Source organism: Eucyclogobius newberryi, unplaced genomic scaffold, assembly GCF_026437365.1.
Source record: "Eucyclogobius newberryi isolate DKJ021-1_F unplaced genomic scaffold, fEucNew1.0.hap1 SCAF_7, whole genome shotgun sequence".
NCBI classification, from domain to species: domain Eukaryota; kingdom Metazoa; phylum Chordata; class Actinopteri; order Gobiiformes; family Gobiidae; genus Eucyclogobius; species Eucyclogobius newberryi.
Window position 1 is genome coordinate 4955531 of NW_027316389.1, and position 24252 is coordinate 4979782.

A 24252-nucleotide genomic window follows, 5' to 3' on the forward strand; every position below is an offset into this window, starting at 1 on the left:
TCACGGTTAAAGGGGACGTATCACGCTTAAAACGTATCACGCTTAAAGGAGACGTATCACACTTAAAGGGGACGTATAACGCTTAAAGGGGACGTATCACGCTTCAAGGGGACGTATCACGGTTAAAGGGGACGTATCACGCTTAAAACGTATCACGCTTAAAGGGGACGTATCCGTATCACGCTTAAAGGGGACGTATCACGCTTAAAGGGGACTTATCACGCTTAAAGGGGACGTATCACGCTTAAAGGGGACGTATCCGTATCACGCTTAAAGGGGACGTATCACGCTTAAAGGGGACGTATCCGTATCACGCTTAAAGGGGACGTTTCACGCTTAAAGGGGACGTATCACGCTTAAAGGGGACGTATCACAGTTAAAGGGGATGTATCACGGTTAAAGGGGACGTATCACGGTTAAAGCGGACGTATCACCCTTAAAGGGGACGTATCAGACGTATCACGGTTAAAGGGGACGTATCATTGTTAAAGGGGCTGTATCACGGTTAAAGGGGACGGATCATGCAGCGCTAGAGGCTCACAGTTAAAGGGGACGTATCACGGTTAAAGGGGACGTTTCATGCAGCGCTAGAGGCTCATCGTTAAAGGGGACGTATCACGGTTAAAGGGGCCGTATCACGCTTAAAGGGGACGTATCACGCTTAAAGGGGACGTATCACGCTTAAAGGGGACGTATCACGGTTAAAGGGGATGTATCATGGTTAAAGGGGATGTATCACGGTTAAAGGGGACGTATCACGGTTAAAGGGGACGTATCACGCTTAAAGGGGACGTATCAGACGTATCACGGTTAAAGGGGACGTATCATTGTTAAAGGGGATGTATCACGGTTAAAGGGGACGTATCATGCAGCGCTAGAGGCTCATAGTTAAAGGGGACGTATCACGGTTAAAGGGGACGTATCACGCAGCGCTAGAGGCTCATCGTTAAAGGGGACGTATCACGGTTAAAGGGGACGTATCACGGTTAAAGGGGACGTATCGCGCAAAGTCAACTCTAACGAGCGTTTGAACGTGTTTCCTCCTCATTAGTTTCCTCCTAGATGTGTTTTAGTTGATTACTAGTTTAATCCTGCATCTTTCACCCACCCCTTGTCCCATATGACATAAATACAATATTATATTTATTATTATTATTCTACATTCTGAGTCTCAGTGGGATTTTTCTGCAAATACATGATCATTTTAAATGACTTCAGTTTGTTTTGTTGCTGAAGAATATTATGACGCCTCTCCACAGATCTGACCTGTGACTCGGCCTGGTGTCCCCAGCTGCTCGTCTCCATGGTGACGGACTGGTTTAACGGCAGCACAGTCAAAGTGCGTCTGAGCCCTGAGTTACACGGAGCAGCAGCGCCACGCAGCGGCAGGAGCTGGTACTGCGGCCACACGAGGTTTCATTTGAAATGATGGAAAAAATAAAGTTTATGAAATACACAACATATTTAAATATGTTGTACATGTACATCATACAAATGTACAGAGAAAGACAAACTATATTTGAAATAACTATATAATCAAAATAAAATAAATAAATAAATAAAAAAACAGAATAAATAAAATAAATAATATAAATAAATGGGGGGGGGGGAATAAAAATAAAAAAATAACCTAAAGGAAAGAAGTACAAAACAAGACTGGGCTGGACAAAAGACAGACTGAGTAAAATTGAAGTGCTGTCTGCAGAGGGCGCCAGTGCGGCCTGCAGAGGGCGCTCTCGCTCTGGGAATCAGCTCAGACGCAGATTGACGTGAGAATAGTTTTTTTCCTGCTCTGTCAGAGTAAAGTTACTTCAGAAACTTGTCACTGAAGCAGAAGAACAAAGGAAACGTTCAAGAATCGACTCGATTTTGTCTCAAAAACATTGTAATTCACTCAGATGTTATTGTTTATCACGTGTTAAACCCTAGTCCTGGTTTAGCCCTGGTTTAGTCCTGGTTTTGTCCTTGTTTAGCCCTGGTTTAGTTCTGGTTTTGTCCTTGTTTTGTTCTGGTTTAGTCCTGGTTTAGTCCAGGTTAAGTCCTGGTTTAGCCCTGGTTTAGTCTTGGTTTAGCCCTGGTTTAGTCCTGGTTTAGCCCTGGTTTAGTCCTGGTTTAGTCCTGGTTTAGTCCTGGTTTAGTCCTGAGTTTAGTCCTGGTTTAGTCCTGAGTTTAGTCCTGGTTTAGTCCTGGTTTAGCCCTGGTTTAGTCCTGGTTTAGCCCTGGTTTAGTTCTGGTTTTGTCCTTGTTTTGTTCTGGTTTAGTCCTGGTTTAGTCCAGGTTAAGTCCTGGTTTAGCCCTGGTTTAGCCCTGGTTTAGTCCTGGTTTAGCCCTGGTTTAGTCCTGGTTTAGTCCTGGTTTAGTCCTGGTTTAGTCCTGAGTTTAGTCCTGGTTTAGTCCTGAGTTTAGTCCTGGTTTGGTCCTGGTTTGGTCCTGAGTTTGGTCCTGAGTTTGGTCCTGGTTTAGCCCTGGTTTAGTCCTGGTTTAGTCCTGGTTTAACCCTGGTTTAGTCCAGGTTAAGTCCTGGTTTAGCCTTGGTTTAGTCTTGGTTTAACCCTAGTTTAGTCCAGGTTAAGTCCTGGTTTAGTCCAGGTTAAGTCCTGGTTTAGCCCTGGTTTGGTCCTGGTTTAGCCCTGGTTTGGTCCTGGTTTAGTCCTGGTTTAGTCCTGGTTTAGTCCTGGTTAAGTCCTGGTTTAGTCCTGGTTTAGTCCTGGTTTAGTCCTGGTTTAGTCCTGGTTAAGTCCTGGTTTAGTCCTGGTTTAGTCCTGGTTAAGTCCTGGTTTAGTCCTGGTTTAGTCCTGGTTTAGTCCTGGTTAAGTCCTGGTTTAGTCCTGGTTTAGTCCTGGTTAAGTCCTGGTTTAGTCCTGGTTTAGTCCTGGTTTAGTCCTGGTTAAGTCCTGGTTTAGTCCTGGTTTAGTCCTGGTTTAGTCCTGGTTTAGTTTCTCACTTTCTTGTTCCAAATGTGATAAAAGTTGACAAAATAAACATGTAAAAAGCAGTAAAGTGTGTAAAATAACAAAATGAAACATACACAGTATTTTCGCTCTCATATTCATAATATTCATAATCATAAATAATAAGTATGTTTCCACAGTAAAGTGTAGTTCACCTCCGCGGCCACCTGGAGGCGCAGTGCAGCAGCGTTCAGCAAATCTCAGAAGACAATTCTTATATTCTGTCATAAAACATCTAAACCAACTCGATTGTATAAAAGAGTTAAATATTCAGCATTTAAAAACTGTTTAATCATCATCTTTATCAGTCTAATCATAGTTTTTGTCTCATTTATATAGATTTTGTTCCTTTTTAACCTGTTCCTCGCCACAGAACGACCTGGACACCCGAGTCACAGCTGCTGCTCTCACCAAAAGGGCCCAATCCTGAGATGTTTGACTTCATTTCTCACTATAATCATGTTTTAGTCGTAGTCTTCTTCTTCTTCTTCTTCTTCTGCTTCTTCTTCTTCTTCTTCTTCTTCTTCTTCTTCTTCTTCTTCTTCTTCTTCTTCTGCTTCTTCTTCTTCTTCTTCTTCTTCTTCTTCTTCTTCTTCTTCTTCTTCTTCTTCTTCTTCTTCTTCTTCTTCTTCTTCTTCTTCTTCTTCTTCTTCTTCTTCTTCTTCTTCTTCTTCTTCCTCTTCTTCCTCCTCCTCCTCTCTTCTTCTTCCTCCTCCTCTTCTTCCTCCTCCTCCTCCTCCTCCTCTTCTTCCTCCTCCTCCTCCTCTCTTCTTCCTCCTCCTCCTCTCTTCTTCCTCCTCCTCCTCCTCTTCTTCCTCCTCCTCCTCTCTTCTTCTTCTTCCTCTTCTCCTTCTTCCTCCTCCTCCACTCTTCTTCTTCCTCCTCCTCCTCCTCTCCTCTTCTTCCTCCTCCTCCTCTCTTCTTCCTCCTCCTCCACTCTTCTTCTTCCTCCTCCTCCTCCTCTCCTCTTCTTCCTCCTCCTCCTCTCTTCTTCCTCCTCCTCCTCCTCTCTTCTTCTCCTCCTCCTCTTCATGACATCACTCCAGACGTTCCACACCTGGATCCGGAGCTTCTCATTGGCTGTGAGCTCATGTCTGTGTCATGACTCTTCTCACACCTGGAGTGTGCTCATGTCATTATTCAGCAGGTTTTAAAATAAACCAGAACAAAGTGACACAGCTGATTAAGTCACTTTTATTGAATATTCTTATTAAAGTAAGTTAAGTTAAGCCATTAAGAAGAAATTAAACATCTAAGATTGTTACAAAATGTTAACAGTTAAATATATTTGTATTGTTATTTAATATCATTAATACATAATAAATGGTAATAATGCATATTTTATTTATGTCTTCTTTATTTATTATGTATTTATTGTTTTATTCATTTATTATCAAACTAAAGGTCTCAGGTCTAAAGGTCTCAGGTCTAAAGGTCTCTGGTCCAAAGGTCTCTGGTCTAAATGTCTCTGGTCCAAAGGTCTCTGGTCTAAAGGTCTCTGGTCTAAAGGTCTCTGGTCTAAAGATCTCAGGTCTAAAGGTCTCTGGTCTAAAGGTCTCTGGTCCAAAGGTCTCAGGTCCAAAGGTCTCAGGTCTAAAGGTCTCAGGTCTAAAGGTCTCTGGTCCAAAGGTCTCTGGTCTAAAGGTCTCTGGTCTAAATGTCTCTCATCTAAATGTCTCTGGTCCAAAGGTTTCTGGTCTAAAGGTCTCTGGTCTAAATGTCTCTCGTCTAAAGATCTCAGGTCTAAAGGTCTCTGGTCTAAAGGTCTCTGGTCTAAAGGTCTCTGGTCTAAAGGTCCCTGGTCCAAAGATCTCTGGTCTAAAGGTCTCTGGTCTAAAGGTCTCTGGTCTAAAGGTCTCTGGTCTAAAGGTCTCAGGTCTAAATGTCTCTCGTCTAAATGTCTCTCGTCTAAAGGTCTCTGGTCTAAAGGTCTCTGGTATAAATGTCTCTCATCTAAAGGTCTCTGGTCTAAAGGTCTCTGGTCTAAAGGTCTCTGGTCTAAAGATCTCAGGTCTAAAGGTCTCAGGTCTAAAGGTCTCTGGTCTAAAGGTCTCTGGTCTAAATGTCTCTCATCTAAAGGTCTCTGGTCTAAAGGTCTCTGGTCTAAAGGTCTCTGGTCTAAAGATCTCTGGTCAAAAGGTCTCTTGTCTAAAGGTCTCTGGTCTAAAGGTATCTGGTTTAAAGGTCTCTGGTCTAAAAGTCTCTGTTCTAAAGGTCTCTGGTCTAAAGGTCTCTGGTCTAAAGGTCTCTGGTCCAAAGGTCTCTGGTCTAAAGGTCTCTGGTCTAAAGGTCTCTGGTCCAAAGGTCTCTGGTCTAAAGGTCTCTGGTCTAAAGGTCTCAGGTCTAAAGGTCTCTGGTCTAAAGGTCTCTGGTCTAAAGATCTCAGGTCTAAAGGTCTCAGGTCTAAAGGTCTCTGGTCTAAATGTCTCTCATCTAAATGTCTCTGGTCCAAAGGTCTCTGGTCTAAAGGTCTCTGGTCTAAAGGTATCTGGTCTAAAGGTCTCTGGTCTAAAGGTCTCAGGTCTAAAGGTCTCTGGTCTAAAGGTCTCAGGTCTAAAGGTCTCAGGTCTAAAGGTCTCAGGTCTAAATGTCTCTGGTCCAAAGGTCTCTGGTCTAAAGGTCTCTGGTCTAAAAGTCTCTGGTCTAAATGTCTCTGGTCTAAAGGTCTCTGGTCTAAAGGTCTCTGGTCTAAATGTCTCTGGTCTAAAGGTCTCAGGTCTAAAGGTCTCTGGTCTAAAGGTCTCTGGTCTAAAGGTCTCTGGTCCAAAGGTCTCTGGTCTAAAGGTCTCTGGTCTATAGGTCTCTGGTCTAAAGGTCTCTGGTCTAAAGGTCTCTGGTCCAAAGGTCTCTGGTCTAAAGGTCTCTGGTCTAAAGGTCTCTGGTCCAAAGGTCTCTGGTCTAAAGGTCTCTGGTCCAAAGGTCTCTGGTCTAAAGGTCTCAGGTCTAAAGGTCTCAGGTCTAAAGGTCTCAAGTCTAAAGGTCTCAGGTCTAAATGTCTCTCGTCTAAAGAGCTCATGTCTAAAGGTCTCTGGTCTAAAGGTCTCTGGTCCAAAGGTCTCTGGTCTAAAGGTATCTGGTCTAAAGGTCTCTGGTCTAAAGGTCTCTGGTCCAAAGGTCTCTGGTCTAAAGGTCTCTGGTCTAAAGGTCTCTGGTCCAAAGGTCTCTGGTCTAAAGGTCTCTGGTCTAAAGGTCTCAGGTCTAAAGGTCTCTGGTCTAAATGTCTCTGGTCTAAATGTCTCTCGTCTAAAGGTCTCTGGTCTAAAGGTCTCTGGTCTAAATGTCTCTCATCTAAAGGTCTCTGGTCTAAAGGTCTCTGGTCTAAAGGTCTCTGGTCTAAAGATATCAGGTCTAAAGGTCTCTGGTCTAAAGGTCTCTGGTCTAAATGTCTCTCATCTAAATGTCTCTGGTCCAAAGGTCTCTGGTCTAAATGTCTCTGGTCTAAAGGTATCTGGTCTAAATGTCTCTGGTCTAAAGGTCTCAGGTCTAAAGGTCTCTGGTCTAAAGGTCTCAGGTCTAAAGGTCTCAGGTCTAAAGGTCTCAGGTCTAAATGTCTCTGGTCCAAAGGTCTCTGGTCTAAAGGTCTCTGGTCTAAAGGTCTCTGGTCTAAAGGTCTCTGGTCTAAATGTCTCTGGTCTAAAGGTCTCTGGTCTAAATGTCTCTGGTCTAAAGGTCTCAGGTCTAAAGGTCTCTGGTCTAAAGGTCTCTGGTCTAAAGGTCTCTGGTCCAAAGGTCTCTGGTCTAAAGGTCTCTGGTCTAAAGGTCTCTGGTCTAAAGGTCTCTGGTCTAAAGGTCTCAGGTCTAAAGGTCTCTGGTCTAAAGGTCTCTGGTCTAAAGGTCTCTGGTCCAAAGGTCTCAGGTCTAAAGGTCTCAGGTCTAAAGGTCTCTGGTCTAAAGGTCTCAGGTCTAAAGGTCTCTGGTCTAAAGGTCTCTGGTCCAAAGGTCTCTGGTCTAAAGGTCTCTGGTCTAAAGGTCTCAGATCTAAAGGTCTCTGGTCTAAAGGTCTCTGGTCTAAAGGTCTCTGGTCCAAAGGTCTCAGGTCTAAAGGTCTCAGGTCTAAAGGTCTCTGGTCCAAAGGTCTCTGGTCTAAAGGTCTCAGGTCTAAAGGTCTCTGGTCTAAAGGTCTCTGGTCCAAAGGTCTCAGGTCTAAAGGTCTCAGGTCAAAAGGTCTCTGGTCTAAAGGTCTCTGGTCCAAAGGTCTCAGGTCTAAAAGTCTCAGGTCTAAAGGTCTCTGGTCCAAAGGTCTCAGGTCTAAAGGTCTCAGGTCTAAAGGTCTCTGGTCTAAAGGTCTCAGGTCTAAAGGTCTCTGGTCCAAAGGTCTCTGGTCTAAAGGGTTTGGAGTGGATTGGAGTGAGAGTTTAAACAAACGCGACACTTGAAGCTTCACAAACACTTGAGTGAATCCTGGTGTTTGTTCTGTCGGTTTAAGAGTTTCACCTGAAGAATTTAAGAAGGATTCATGACCAGGACCAGGACCAGGACCAGAACCAGGACCAAGACCAGGACCAGGACCAGGACCAGGACCAGGACCAGGACCAGGACCAAGACCAGGACCAGGACCAGGACCAGGATCAGAACCAGGATCAGGATCAGGATCAGGACCAGGACCAGGATCAGAACCAGGATCAGGACCAGGATCAGGACCAGGACCAGGATCAGAACCAGGACCAGGATCAGAACCAGGATCAGAATCAGGACCAGGATCAGAACCAGGACCAGGATAAACAGAAGGTACAGAGACAGGAACACAAACAACAAAACATTGAATGAATACTAAAGGTCATAGTGTTAAATAAACAGTTCCTCAGCTTGAATCGCTCCTAGAAAATGTGAGCGCAGCTGTATTAGCAAACTACCTATCCAAATCACATAAACAGTGTTGAGAACTAACTGCATTGCACTGTATTGCACTGCATTGCACTGTATTGCACTGCATTTCACTGTATTGCACTGCATTGCACTGCATTGCACTGCATTGCACTGTATTGCATTATTGCACTGCATTGCACTGTATTGCACTGCATTGCACTGTATTGCACTGCATTGTACTGCATTACACTGTATTGCACTGCATTGCACTGTATTGCACTGTATTGCATTATTGCACTGCATTGCACTGTATTTCACTGCATTGCACTGTACTGCACTGCATTGCACTGTATTGCACTGCATTGTACTACATTGCATTATTGCACTGCATTGTACTGCATTGCACTGTATTGCATTGCATTGCACTGCATTGCACCGCATTGCACTGTATTGTACTGCATTGTACTGTTTTGTACTGTATTGCACTGCACTGCATTGTACTGCATTGCACTGCATTGTACTGTATTGCACTGCATTGCACTTCATTGCACTGTATTGTACTGTATTGCACTGTATTGCATTGCACTGTATTGTACTACATTGCACTGTGTTGCACTGCATTGCATTGCACTGCGTTGTACTGTATTGCACTGTATTGCACTGCACTGTATTGCATGGCATTGCACTGTATTGTACTCTATTGCATTATTGCACTGTATTGTACTGCATTGTACTGTATTGCACTACACTGTATTGTACTGTATTGCACTGAATTGCACTGCATTACACTTTATTGCACTGTATTGTACTGTATTGCACTGCATTGCACTGCATTGCACTGTATTGCATTATTGCACTGCATTGTACTGCATTGCACTGTATTGCACTGCATTGCACTGTACTGCGCCGCATTGCACTGCATTGCAGTGTATTGTACTCTACTGCACTGCACTGCACTGCACTGCATTGCACTTCATTGCACTGTATTGCACTGCACTGCACTGCATTGCACTTCATTGTACTGTATTGCACTGCACTGCACTGAATTGCACTTTATTGCACTGTATTGTACTGTATTGTACTGCATTGCACTGCATTGCACTGTATTGCATTATTGCACTGCATTGTACTGCATTGTACTGCATTGCACTGTATTGCACTGCATTGCACTGTACTGCACCGCATTGCACTGCATTGCACTGTATTGTACTGCATTGTACTGTATTGCACTGCATTGCACTGCATTGCACAGTATTGCATTATTGCACTGCATTGCACTGCATTGTACTGCATTGCACTGCATTGCACTGTATTGCACTGCATTGCACTGTACTGCACTGCATTGCACTGTATTGTACTGCATTGTACTGCATTGCACTGCATTGCACTGCATTGTACTGCATTGCACTGCATTGCACTGTATAACATTATTGTACTGCATTGTACTGCATTGTACTGCATTGCACTGCATTGCACTGTATTGCACTGCATTGCACTGCATTGCACTGTACTGCACAGCATTGCACTACCTTCCACTGCATTGTACCGCATTGTACTGCATTGCACTGCACTGCACTGCATTGTACTGCAATGCACTGTATCGCACTGCACTGCATTGCACTGCATTGCACTTCATTGCACTGTATTGTACTGTATTGTACTGCATTGCACTGTATTGCACTGCATTGCACTGTATTCCACGGCATTGCACTGTATTGTACTCTACTGCATTATTGCACTGTATTGTACTGCATTGTATTGCACTGCATTGTACTGTATTGCACTGCACTGCATTGCACTGTATTGTACTGTATTGCACTGAATTGCACTGCATTGCACTTTATTGCACTTTATTGTACTGTATTGCACTGCATTGTACTTTATTGCACCTCATTGCACTGCATTGTACTGTATTGCACTGCATTGTACTGTATTGCACTGCACTGCACTGTATTGTACTGTATTGCACTGCATTGCACTTTATTGCACTGTATTGTACTGCATTGTACTGTATTGCATTAATGCACTGTATTGTACTTTATTGTATTGCACTGCATTGCACTGCATTGTACTGCATTGTACTGTATTGCATTATTGCACTGTATTGCACTGTATTGTACTGCATTGTATTGCACTGCATTTTACTGTATTGCACTGTATTACACTTTATTGCACTGTATTGTACTGTATTGTACTGCATTGCACTGTATTGTACTGCATTGTACTGCATTGTACTGTATTGCATTATTGCACTGCATTGTACTGCATTGAACTGCATTGCACTGTATTGCACTATATTGCACTGTACTGCACCGCATTGCACTTCATTGCACTGTATTGCACTGCATTGCACTGTATTGCACTGCATTGCACTGTATTGCATTATTGCACTGAATTGCAATTTATTGCACTGTATTGTACTGTATTGTACTGCATTGCACTGCACTGCACTGTATTGCACTGCATTGTACTGCATTGCACTGTATTGCACTGCATTGTACTGCATTGCACTGCATTGCACTGCATTGCATTATTGCACTGCATTGTACTGCATTGTACTGCATTGCACTGTATTGCACTGCATTGCACTGTACTGCACCGCATTGCACTGCATTGCACTGCACTATATTGCACTGTACTGCACCACATTGCACTTCATTGCACTGTATTGCACTGCATTGTACTGCATTGCACTGTATTGCACTGCATTGCACTGTATTGCATTATTGCACTGAATTGCAATTTATTGCACTGTATTGTACTGTATTGTACTGCATTGCACTGCACTGCACTGTATTGCATTATTGCACTGTATTGTACTGCATTGTATTGCACTGCATTGTACTGTATTGCACTGCACTGCATTGCACTGTATTGTACTGTATTGCACTGCATTGCACTTTATTGCACTGTATTGTACTGCATTGTACTGTATTGCATTAATGCACTGTATTGTACTTTATTGTATTGCACTGCATTGCACTGCATTGCACTGCATTGTACTGTATTGCATTATTGCACTGTATTGCACTGCATTGTATTGCACTGCATTTTACTGTATTGCACTGTATTGCACTGCACTGCATTGTACTGCATTGTACTGTATTGCATTATTGCATTGCATTGCATTGTATTGCACTGTATTGCACTGTATTGCACTGTATTGCACTGTATTGCACTGTATTGCATTATTGCATTGTATTGCACTGTATTGCACTGTATTGCATTATTGCATTGTATTGCACTGTATTGCACTGTATTGCACTGTAGTCTGGTGCAGCACATGTCGTTGAAAAGTACTTTCCAAATTAAGTTTAGACTAAATACATTTTCAAAGGATTCTTCCATTTTACACAAATAATAATAAAGTAACTTTATAATAAGGACACTTGTTCCTCAGTGAAGACTTAGAAGTAAACAAATAGTTTATTATGAATACTCTGAATACTCTGAATACTCTGAATACTCTTATACCTTTGATAAACACTAAACCTGAATCATGCTGAATAAACTCAATGTTCATTATGAATGAAGTCTTTGTTCATGTGTCGTTATGGCTCATTAAAGGAATATAGCAGCACGTTTCCATGGTTACGCATGTGTGCTTGATGTTTAGAGAGTTCCTTCAGTACATGACACAGAGAAAGACTAATCGCACTAATAAAACAGTCGCTTGAGTTCACATTCTTCCTATAAAGTGTAAATATTATAAAGTCTGTCGTTTATAATGTCAGAGGCTAAAATGTGACTAAAATCAAGCTAAAACTTCAGGCGCTGAATAAAAGCTGTTCAGTTTTTGCGTCGTCATGAAGTGTGTCATTGTTCATCTTGTGTGGTTGTTGGTCTGACCCGCGCCGTCCACACCGTCCACACCGTCCACACCGTCCACACCGTCCACACTATCACAACATCATAATAAAGGCGGAGCGGGATAAGACATGTGTCATTTCCTGTCCACTATCGCGCCGCCATCTTTGATTTCCTCCGTCTTTTATCAAAGATCAGATTGGCTCTGCGGCGTCTGATGCTGGAGGGTCCTTTTCAAGCTCCTCAAACATGTCCTGACGGTGTTGCTATTGTTGTTGTTGTTGTTGCTATTGTTGTTGTTGTTGTTGCTATTGTTGTTGTTGTTTTCGTTGTCGTTGTCGTCGTTGTTGTTGTTGTTGTGCCCTGTGTTGAGCTTCATTCACTCATTAATCCTGTTCACAAGGTTCTCTTGCTTTGCTTCCTCTGTGAGCCTCACAAAACATTCACTAAAGATCTGCTTAGTCCTGGTTTAGTCCTGGTTTAGTCCTGGTTTGGTCCTGGTTTAGTCCTGGTTTAGTCCTGGTTTAGTCCTGGTTTGGTCCTGGTTTAGTCCTGGTTTAGTCCTGGTTTAGTCCTGGTTTAGTCCTGGTTTGGTCCTGGTTTAGACCTGGTTTAGTCCTGGTTTAGTCCTGGTTTAGTCCTGGTTTGGTCCTGGTTTAGTCCTGGTTTAGTCCTGGTTTGGTCCTGGTTTAGTCCTGGTTTAGTCCTGGTTTAGCCCTGATTTAGTCCTGGTTTAGTCCTGGTTTAGTCCTGGTTTGGTCCTGGTTTGGTCCTGGTTTAGTCCTGGTTTAGTCCTGGTTTAGCCCTGATTTAGTCCTGGTTTAGTCCTGGTTTAGTCCTGGTTTGGTCCTGGTTTAGTCCTGGTTTAGTCCTGGTTTAGTCCTGGTTTGGTCCTGGTTTAGTCCTGGTTTAGTCCTGGTTTGGTCCTGGTTTAGTCCTGGTTTAGTCCTGGTTTAGTCCTGGTTTGGTCCTGGTTTAGTCCTGGTTTAGCCCTGATTTAGTCCTGGTTTAGTCCTGGTTTAGTCCTGGTTCAGTCCTGGTTTGGTCTTGGTTTAGTCCTGGTTTGGTCCTGGTTTAGTCCTGGTTTAGTCCTGGTTTAACTGATAAAAACAGCTCATTTAACGTTGCTTTAGCTCTTTTACCTCCTCGTGTTCATGTAACTGACCATTTAGAGTTTAGAGTAAGTTACACCAACGGAGACATGTAAATGAGATGTAAATGAGATGCAAATGAGGAGGGCATGTCATAAACAATCAGCAGTTTTGTTGGAGTTTATTTCCTTGTTACTGACAATAATCACATGGAACTTTATAACAGTTTTAATGTCGAGTGTGAAAGAAATCAAGTTTATTTATTCAATAAGTTTAAAAAAAATAAAAATGTCGACGCTTAAACACTTTTTATCTCAATATTCATTTTGTCGACTAAACTTTTTAATCATATTTATGGCTAATAAGTATTAATTAATAAGTCACTTCAGGAAATTTGACAAAATGTGTCTTTACCTTTCGTTTGTCTTATTTTTATTAGGCCCGAGCGCCACAAGCTGGCGAGAGGCCTATTAATGTCGTAAGGCCGTGCGAAGCACGGCTGCAAAAGTGCGCATGTAGTGCGCACGAAATCGAGCGCGAAGCGCTCGCCCACTTCCAAACACTCACTAACACACTCGTTCACTCACGCACGCCCCGTGCATACTAATTAGTAGTAGGAAAATGGAACATTACCGTTGTAAACGGGCGAAGCCCGTGCAAAAATGCGCACTAAACGAGCACCTTACATTGGGATAACGACCGCGAAGCGGTCGTTATCCCCTTATAAAGCACTCATTTGCGCTAAGTAGCTCACGAATACGTTCCCCATCTCTTGCATGTTCCGTGCATATAAGCATGTAATGCAAAAATTGAACATTATTACTGTATAGAGGGCCAAAAACACAAAGTGGGCGGAGCCCACTCAAAATTAACGAAAGTACCCGTCAGTGACCAGGGACCCACACCATGAAGTAGGAAAGCGCGAGCGCTTTCCGAAAATGTATAGTTTATGATATTTGAAAAATGGGAAACATTGTTTTCGCATCAGAATATTATTCTTTCTTCTTCTTTCTTCTTCTCTGGACCAACCCCCCTATTTTTCACCCAGTGAACATTGACGAAAAGTCACAAAAATTTGCACACCTCTAAAAATGGTGCCTCTCTACATTCTGGCTATTTCCCTTTTCTAAAATAAAAAAAATTGGCGCGTCAGCATCCCCAAATGTACCAAAAATGCATTGAGATAGGAAATGACCCAAAAAAAATCTGATCCTAGAATCTTGATATTTGGCGCAGAGGTAGATGGTGACAAGAGAAGTAAAAAATATTATTACGGCAACGCCGTCCACCCAACCAAATGTCGGCCATATTGGTTCAAAAATGGACACAGATTCAGCAGTAGATGTAATAAAAGGACAATTTGGGCGCGTTAGCGCCCCCTCCTCTTGCGGCGTGGCGGCGGTGTGGCGGCGGCGTGGCGAGGGCCGATCATTGCCGCTTGCGGCTATATTTTATTTATTATTATTATTATTTATTTATAATTGTTTTTTGCATCTTCTGGGTATTTTTTATTTATTCTTATTTTTTACTTTGTTTGTACATTTGTTTTATGTTTGTCTTGAATAAAAAAAGAAGAAAAAGGCACATTTAAAGCTTCAGAAACAGCACAATATAATAATAAATAAAAATAAATAAATAAAATAAATACATATAATAAATAAAATAAAATCAATAGAATAAATAAAATACTACTAATAATAATAATAATAATAACAATTGTAGTAATAATATTTATAATAAAAACGTGATTTTCTGCTTGATCAATTAGCGTGACATTAATTAGTGAGTGAGTTATTGGAGCATCAGTTGAGAATTTAAAAGAAGCGTCTAGTGAATACGTCATTAAAATAGAACAAACAAAAACAAATAAACAAACAAACAAAAAAAATCATATTTTAATGTTTAAGTTGCACTTTTCAACACAATTTAAACGTGACAAACCCCTTTTGTCTTTTACCTGCGCGCACCTGTCTACGTCACCCCCCGCGCGCGTGTGTGTGCGTGAGAGAGGGGGCGGGGCCTGGCTGCGGGAGCGCGTGCAGAGGCTCGCGCGCCGCTGGATGCCCTCACAGTCTCTCCAGAGGCTGAAGAAGACTGGCACCACTCACTGAGCCCACGCGGGACAAACAACACGGGACAAACTGAGCCCACGCGGGACACACTGAGCCCACGCGGGACAAACTGAGCCCACGCGGGACACACTGAGCCCACGCGGGACAAACTGAGCCCACGCGGGACAAACTGAGCCCACGCGGGACACACTGAGCCCACGCGGGACAAACTGAGCCCACGCGGGACAAGCTGAGCCCACCCGGGACACACTGCGCTCACCCGGGACAAACAACGCGGGACAAACTGAGTGCACGCGGGACAAACTGCGGCTTTTTTTGTGACTTTTGTGGATTAAAAGGAGAGAAAAGAGGAGTAAATGAGAGAGACTCGAGGCGAAAAGAGAGAGTTTGACCCGCGGAGCATCAGAACATGATTTAACAGAGGAAAAGCTGCTGCTGCTGCTGCTGCTGCTGCAAACAGGTGATTCTAACTAAGACCTGGTTTAGTCCTGGTTTAATTCCAGTTTAGTCCTGGTTTAGAGTCAGTTTGGTGCAGGTTCAAACCGAGTTAAAGCTGTAATGACTTTAGCCTTGGTTTAGTCCTGGATTAGACTGGGATTCATTCTTTACTCCTTGTTTACACCAGCTGTAAATAGAGTTTATTCCCACTTGATTTAGTCCTTGTTAAATGTTTGCATCATTTCACACTTTTCCTAACCCTGTTTCTGTGGAATCCTCTCCTCTTTGAATGTTTCATCTCTCTCTCTCTCTCTCTCTCTCTCTCTCTCTCTCTCTCTCTCTCTCTCTCTCTCTCTCTCTCTCTCTCTCTCTCTCTCTCTCTCTCTCTCTCTCTCTCTCTCTCTCTCTCTCTCTCTCTCTCTCATACTTCTCAGTTCCTCTGCTTTGATCCTTTCTCTCTCCACCTCTCTCTCTCCCTCCACTCTTTGGCTCTATCCTTTTCTTATCCTTCTTCTCCCCCTCTGGCTCCTCCTCTCCCACTCTCCCCCTCACCTCTTCCCTCCCCCTCTCCTCTCCTCTCCTCTCCCACTCTCTTCATTTCCCTCTCTTCCTCTTTTGCTCCTTCTTGTTTTCTTTATCTCTCCTTCAATAACTATATTTTCTCAGTCTTTCCCCTCTCTCTCTCCTCTCTCATTCCCCTCTCTCCTTCTTGTGTGACTCAGTTTCCCTCTCTTCCCTCTCTTCCCCTGGTCGCGCTGTTCTTTTGTCCCTCCCCCCTCCCCCCGCAGGTGCCTCGCGCGCCGGGGCCATTACTCACGCGCCTCAAAAACAACCTCACGCTCTGATGTGACGTTCAGACTCACATTTTACACATTTCACACATTTCATTGATAAAAAAACACTTGATTGAGACAAAGCCGCGCTGCGTCACTTTCCTGCACCTGCTCGTCTCCATGGAGACGGGGAGATGTTGTTCAGGACTGGATGGTTCCGCAGTGGAGCATTAGACTGAAAGTTTGCAGTGTGTTTTGAGAGAGAACATTTCACACATTGTTTTTTTGCCTTAATATGACCAAATTAAGGCATAAAAAACTACTCTAAACTAACATTATATATCGGTATAATTTTTCTGACAAACTTAGAGCTGCAAATAACGATTATTTCTATGACATTGGTAAATTCACCAAATTGAGGTTGAAATTTGGTGGTGAATATTTACAAATGAAGTGAAATATTTATTAAAATATGAAAGTTTTAATTTTTTTGGGACATTTTGAGTTAATAATGTGTTTTACAGTGTGCTCAGTCCAGATAATTATTACAATTCAAATGTGTTTATTTTAATAGTTGATTGATGATTATTCTGATTAATCGCCCTAAGTATTTAATAATATTTCAGTTTTTAATGTATTTATTTATACATTATGAAGTCCCGCTGAAATAGCAGTTATATTTGTAGTATTTGTCTGAAGTATATCCATGGCCCGTGTATAAAGTAAACATGTCCTTTTACTTGTACTCGCTGGTATATTTACTTCCATACCATGTCCCCTCCCCCTCCTTCTGATTGGTCCTCTGGGTCCTGGGCGTTTGTTTGTTCAGAGTAAATGGAGTGAAACAAAAGCCACTTTCACTTTTTTACAGTTTTTATTTGCATTTTGTGTTTTTTGACCCAAAACAGAGCGATCTTTGTTTTAAATGTCACCGACTGTTTGATGAAGTATTACTGCACTTTACTGACAGTTACGCGTACAACTGTACCATCATGAAGTATTACTGCACTTTACTGACAGTTACGCGTACAACTGTACCATCATGAAGTATTACTGCACTTTACTGACAGTTACGCGTACAACTGTACCATCATGAAGTATTACTGCACTTTACTGACAGTTACGCGTACAACTGTACCATCATGAAGTATTACTGCACTTTACTGACAGTTACGCGTACAACTGTACCATCATGAAGTATTACTGCACTTTACTGACAGTTACGCGTACAACTGTACCATCATGAAGTATTACTGCACTTTACTGACAGTTACGCGTACAACTGTACCATCATGAAGTATTACTGCACTTTACTGACAGTTACGCGTACAACTGTACCATCATGAAGTATTACTGCACTTTACTGACAGTTACGCGTACAACTGTACCATCATGAAGTATTACTGCACTTTACTGACAGTTACGCGTACAACTGTACCATCATGAAGTATTACTGCACTTTACTGACAGTTACGCGTACAACTGTACCATCATGAAGTATTACTGCACTTTACTGACAGTTACGCGTACAACTGTACCATCATGAAGTATTACTGCACTTTACTGACAGTTACGCGTACAACTGTACCATCATGAAGTATTACTGCACTTTACTGACAGTTACGCGTACAACTGTACCATCATGAAGTATTACTGCACTTTACTGACAGTTACGCGTACAACTGTACCATCATGAAGTATTACTGCACTTTACTGACAGTTACGCGTACAACTGTACCATCATGAAGTATTACTGCACTTTACTGACAGTTACGCGTACAACTGTACCATCATGAAGTATTACTGCACTTTACTGACAGTTACGCGTACAACTGTACCATCATGAAGTATTACTGCACTTTACTGACAGTTACGCGTACAACTGTACCATCAACGCCCATTTATACACATCCATGAAATACCATTAAAACAACCTTCAAACACAACATACAGATATGGACTTAAAATATGTACTGTGTAATGGTGATAAGCCCCGCCTCCTCATAGTGATAAACCCCGCCTCCTCATAGCGACAAGCCCCGCCTCCTGCTAGTGATAAGCCCCGCCTCCTCATAGCGACAAGCCTTTGTGGAGAAGAAGCAGATTTTCACTTGCACGTTTTTTACTTTTGAAAAACGTGATTTTAGAACTCGTGTGTCACTCTGAGTCTTCACTTCTCCAATCATCACACTAAGTTCAGGGATGTGGGCGGGGATAGGAGGTAGGTGAAAACTGTATTTTTTTGTAGCCCTCGAGACGCAAGAATCAGTCACAACGTTGAGAACACGAAGGACGAGGAAACACGGTCGTAACGAGGGTAAAAACGGAATAAAGTCGCTTTTCACGTGATGCGTCCCATTTAAGATCGACATTCTGAGGTGGAATAAACCGATTCATTGTGCATTGAAGAGTGGGTCCAGTTCGCCTCAGACGGTCCCTCTTCTGCCTGAAGAGTGGGTCCAGTTCGCCTCAGTCGGTCCCTCTTCTGCCTGAAAAGTGGGTCCAGCTCCAGTCTCCTCGTGTCCGTCTGTCCGTCTGTGAGAGTCGGATCTCTCCTTCACTGGAACTCCTCCAGGTTTCTACGCTTTTTTCCCAAAGAGGTTTTTTTGTAGTTTTTCCTGGCCGAGAAGGAGAGTCTAAGGACAGAGGACCCTGGGACATCGTCCCTCGCCACCACAGACATTGTCTGACTCCCTCGCCACCACAGACATTGTCTGACTTCATCGCCACCACAGACATTGTTGATTCATTTCTCCCTGTGGCCCTCAGAGGCAACTGTTGTTGTGATTTTGGGCCTTACAAAAATAAATTGATTTGATTTGATGATGATTTGTACGTTCTTTTCTCCCCCTTGTGTCCTTCAGGATGTCTTTCCCCGCTCTCTGCTCCTCGCTCCTGCTCCTCCTCACGACACGCCTCTCCTCGGCGTCCTCCCCGTGCGACCGCTCGTCCGAGACCACCCAACTCGACCTCGGCGTGGACTACGAACTTCCCACTTTCACGTCCGAATTCCCGATCCAAAACATGGTCGCGCTGGACGGAATCGTTTACGTCGGCGCCACCAACCGGATCTACGCGCTGTCGCCGAACCTCGCCAAACTGTCCGAGTATCGCACCGGGCCGCTGCGAGCCAACGCCACCTGCGGTCTCCGAGTGGACGCTTCGGACGCCCGGATCGACAACCGCAACGTCGCCTTGGTGACGGAAAAAATCTACGACAAGGGACTGTACAGCTGCGGCTCGGCGGACAACGGGATCTGCCGGCGCCACGTTTTGGACGAAGGCGACGACCCCAAAGCGGTAGACGACGAGGTGTACTGCTTCGCCGATAAAGTCAGGCTCGGCAAAGGCGTCCCGCTTGACTCGGACGTCGTCGTGGGCAACGCCGGGTCGCGAGTCCTCAACGTCGAGAGCAACGTGATCAAATTCTTCGTTGGGAATTCGGAAATCCCTGGCAACGCGACGACGGCGAGCGCGCACACGATATCGGTGCGCAAGATGAAAACGAGCCAAAACGGATTCACCTTCTTCTCCGGCGGCGCGCACATGGACTTGCTAGCGTCGTTGCGCGGGAGCTACTACCTGCGCTACGTCCACGCCTTCGAGAGCGGGCCGTTCACGTACTTTCTGACGGTGCAGCGCGTCGGCAAAGACTCCACGGCCTTCCACACTCGCGTGGTGAGGATGTGCGCGTCCGATTCCGTCATCCGCCGCTACGTGGAGATGCCGCTGCAGTGCATCAGCACGGACAAGCGGCGCAAGCGCTCGGCGGAGGGCGTGAAAGTCTTCAACATCCTGCAGGCGGCGTACGTGGGCAAGGTCAAGGAGGACGCCGAGTTGCAGAGGCAGCTGAAGGTCGGGCCCAACGACGACGTGCTGTTTGCCGCCTTCGCCAAAGGGAAGCCGTCGTCTCCGGAACCGACGGCGGACTCGGCGGTTTGCGTCTTCACGTTGACCCACATCAACAACATGATCAGGAAGTACATGCAGAGCTGCAGCACGGTGACGCCGTACCACTTCACGGGCGCCGAGCGCAAAGCCTGCTACAACGTGGTAAGAACCGTTTTATTTATGATCAAAACGATGCTTTTCTGGTAGAGCGTCCGCCGAGGTCATGTCTCCACGAAGATGCTCTCACTTTTCCTAGAATTTTCCATGGAAACAATCGGCTGTTCCCACGTTTGAGGGACTTTTTGGAGGTTTTTGTTAGAGTTTTGGGCCTTTTTGTTCGGTAACGTGAAGATTGGGGCCTTGTTTTCGGGCTGTGGTTAAGATTAGGAGGAGGATCTGGTCTGGATTGTGGATTTACTTTCAGAAAGATCTTTTAAAATGCGTCAAAACACGGCCGTATGAAGGTAGGGCCCTTTTTTCATCCATTTCAAACTTGTTTTCGATGCTGAGGAAAAGGCTCAATAGTTTAAAAAAAAGAGTAATACAACTTTTTTGGGAAAAGAAAGGAAGAATTTTCAACACAGACAAGCAAGAACAGACATTTCATCTTAAAATGCAGTTTATAATAATAACAGATTAAAGAACATGGTGAATAGGTGTACGTATGCTAACGCTAACACCTTCAGCTACATGACGTATGCTAACGCTAACACCTTCAGCTACATGACGTATGATAACGCTAACACCTTCAGCTACATGACGTATGCTAACGCTAACACCTTCAGCTACATGACGTATGATAACGCTAACACCTTCAGCTACATGACGTATGATAACGCTAACACCTTCAGCTACATGACATATGCTAATGCTAACACCTTCAGCTACATGACGTATGCTAACGCTAACACCTTCAGCTACATGACGTATGATAACGCTAACACCTTCAGCTACATGACGTATGCTAACGCTAACACCTTCAGCTACATGACGTATGCTAAATGACGTATGCTAACGCTAAAACCTTCAGCTACATGACGTATGCTAAATGACGTATGCTAACGCTAACACCTTCAGCTACATGACGTATGCTAACGCTAACACCTTCAGCTACATGACGTATGCTAACGCTAACACCTTCAGCTACATGACGTATGCTAAATGACGTATGCTAACGCTAACACCTTCAGCTACATGACGGGTGCTAACGCTAACACCTTTAGCTACATGACGTATGCTAACGCTAACACCTTCAGCTACATTACGTATGCTAACGCTAACACCTTCAGCTACATGACGGGTGCTAACGCTAACACCTTCAGCTACATGACGTTTGCTAACGCTAACACCTTCAGCTACATGACGTATGCTAACGCTAACACCTTCAGCTACATGACGTAGGCTAACGCTAACACCTTCAGCTACATGACGTATGCTAACGCTAACACCTTCAGCTACATGACGTTGGCTAACGCTAACACCTTCAGCTACATGACGTTGGCTAACGCTAACACCTTCAGCTACATGACGTAGGCTAATGCTAACACCTTCAGCTACATGACGTATGCTAACGCTAACACCTTCAGCTACATGACGTTGGCTAACGCTAACACCTTCAGCTACATGGAGATACACCGTTGTTTATTTTCGTCGTTTTACGTTTCGACGCTCCTTTCTACCCATCAGTCCGGTCGTGTTCGCGCCGACCCCGTTTGTCTGGACGCCGCCGTGGAGGTCGCCGGCAGTCGCTCGGCCCTTTACGCGTTAATCCCGTGTTCTGGCTCCGGGGTCTGGTCCGTCACGTGTTCCGACTCCGGTCCGGCTCCGGTCCGTCACGTGTTCCGGCTCCGGTCCGTCACGTGTTCCGGCTCCGGTCCGGCTCCGGTCCGTCACGTGTTCCGGCTCCGTTCCGTCACGTGTTCCGGCTCCGGTACGTCACGTGTTCCGGCTCCGGTCCGTCACGTGTTCCGGCTCCGTTCCGTCACGTGTTCCGGCTCCGGTACGTCACGTGTTCCGGCTCCGGTCCGTCTCGTGTTCCGGCTCCGGTCCGTCACGTGTTCCGGCTCCGGTCCGTCACGTGTTCCGGCTCCGTTCCGTCACGTGTTCCGGCTCCGGTCCGTCACGTGTTCCGGCTCCGTTCCGTCACGTGTTCCGGCTCCGGTACGTCACGTGTTCCGGCTCCGGTCCGTCACGTGTTCCGGCTCCGTTCCGTCACGTGTTCCGGCTCCGGTCCGTCACGTGTTCCGGCTCCGTTCCGTCACGTGTTCCGGCTCCGGTCCGTCACGTGTTCCGGCTCCGGTCCGTCACGTGTTCCGGCTCCGTTCCGTCACGTGTTCCGGCTCCGGTCCGTCACGTGTTCCGGCTCCGTTCCGTCACGTGTTCCGGCTCCGGTCCGTCACGTGTTCCGGCTCCGGTCCGTCACGTGTTCCGGCTCCGTTCCGTCACGTGTTCCGGCTCCGGTACGTCACGTGTTCCGGGTGGTCTCTCTCTCTTAATCGTGGTATTAGTCTCATTCCTCCAGCTCAGTTTGAAGCCGCACTTTCTTCTGTTTGACCTCTGAGTTCTGACCTCTCCGGAGGTCGAGGAAACCCGGGTCACGTCCACGGAGAAGCAGACGGTTCAGCTCAAAAGTGAGAAAAAGCATGTGATTTGAGATGACTGTGTGCACAAATATATGGGGGGAAATTGGGGTTAAACCAGTTAAAGTAAAACTAATAAGCAGTTCTTCAATGGGGCTGTGCCAGGAGCTGAACCAAGGACTCAATCAGGACCAAACTAAAGGCTAAAGAACGAAGACCTTGGTCCGAGCATGGAAATCATCGCTCCAAATCAGGGCCTAAAAAAAGATCTACACCAATGATCAAAAAACAGGGACTAAACCGGTCTAAACTAAACTAAAACAGGACTGAACCTGGACTAGAACCTGGAGTAAACATGGACTAAGCCTCTGACTGAGCCCTAAACTGGTCTAAACCGGTCTAAACTGGTATAAGCTAGTATAAACCGGTCCAAACCAATCTAAACTGGTCTAAACTGGTATAAACCGGTCTAAACTGGTATAAACCGCTCTAATCCGGTCTAAACCGATCTAAACTGGTCTAAACCGGTCTAAACTGGTCTAAACCGGTCTAAACTGGTCTAAACCGGTCTTAAATGGTATAAACTGCTCTAATCCGTTCTAAACCGATCTAAACCGGTCTAAACTGGTCTAAACTGGTTCAAACTAAACTAAACCAGGACTGAACCGAGAGAAGACGAGCTGAATCGATCCTAAACCAGAGCTAAGTGGTTTGCGGAGCATGAATTAATAGCGGCCGTGACGGTTAATGACAAAGTGAGCTACTCGTGTGGTCAGACAAAGTGAGCTACTCATGTGGTCAGAAGCTCGTGTGGCCAGAAGCTCGGTTCCGAGCTCACTCATTTTGGCTTTTTAAATGTGAGTTTCCAAAGAAAGTTAAAAGGAGACGAAAGTTATTCAGGGAAGTTCAGTTTGAAGACGAAGAGACCCAAAAATAAAGCCAGAAAATGGTTTTGATTATGATCCAGAGAAGGTCAAAGATAAGAAGGTTTTATTCTTTATTGCATGTTTTTGGTGCTTTTTGTGTGTTTTGGAGTATGTTCTATGAGGGTTGAATAAATAACAAGACTGTGCCTCATTATAGACTCTCACAAACTACTTTAATGCCAGACGCTGGAGGTGAATAGGAGAAAATATTAAATTTAGAGAAATCAACTTGAAACTTCTCCTGTTGTTTACACACACAAATGTAAGAAAAAAATGTATTACACGTTTTTCATCATGTCATGTTTTCATATAAATATAAGGTGTTTATGTGAAAAAACTGCAAAAATTTAAATGTGAAAACTCAACTTCCTGCTTCATTTTAGCTACAAAAAAAATTTGGATTTCTTATTTTGTTTCTGAGTAAACTAAATCTGACCAAAAAATTGGGTAAAATTTAGATCTTCGCCTCATTTTCTGGTGTTAAAACTGTAATAAATCAGGCTCAGAATTAAATACAAACAAATCCTTTTGCACGTTTATTCGAAATCTCGTTCAGTCCAAGTTTGTAAAGTTTCGTGTTTGTTGGAGCGACTTTAAGGCCTGATCTTTGTGTTTCTGTGAGGAAAAACGCACTTTAAGAAAACAACATTTGAAGTAACAATGTCCCATATGAAATTCCATGGACTTAAGTGGATTAAATTGAAATAAAACAACATATTTTGGCGCAGATCGAGCAATGTTTTTGAGTATCGTTGCTTGTTTAGTTTTTTGCTGCACGTTTTCGTCACAATCTTCTTTGTTTTTTTTCGGATTTCGCAGAAGCATGAGGTGGTTTTCTGTTTGATCCGTTTTTATCTCTGAAGCGACGCAACAGTTTGTTTTTCACAACCCGGAGAACGTGACGTGTGCATCTGAGTT

The 24252-nt window shown here is 44.3% G+C and overlaps 1 protein-coding gene across 1 annotated transcript in view; it reads left to right on the forward strand.

Annotated features, from left to right (window-relative positions):
- The first annotated feature begins 1303 nt into the window (after positions 1–1303).
- met (MET proto-oncogene, receptor tyrosine kinase) overlaps positions 1304–24252 on the forward strand; it is a 101613-nt gene continuing 78664 nt past the window's right edge. The window contains exons 1-2 of the mRNA XM_072435585.1: positions 1304–1395; positions 18803–19991. Coding sequence (XP_072291686.1) covers positions 1304–1395; positions 18803–19991 — 1281 coding nt within the window. The remainder of the gene's footprint in view (positions 1396–18802; positions 19992–24252) is intronic.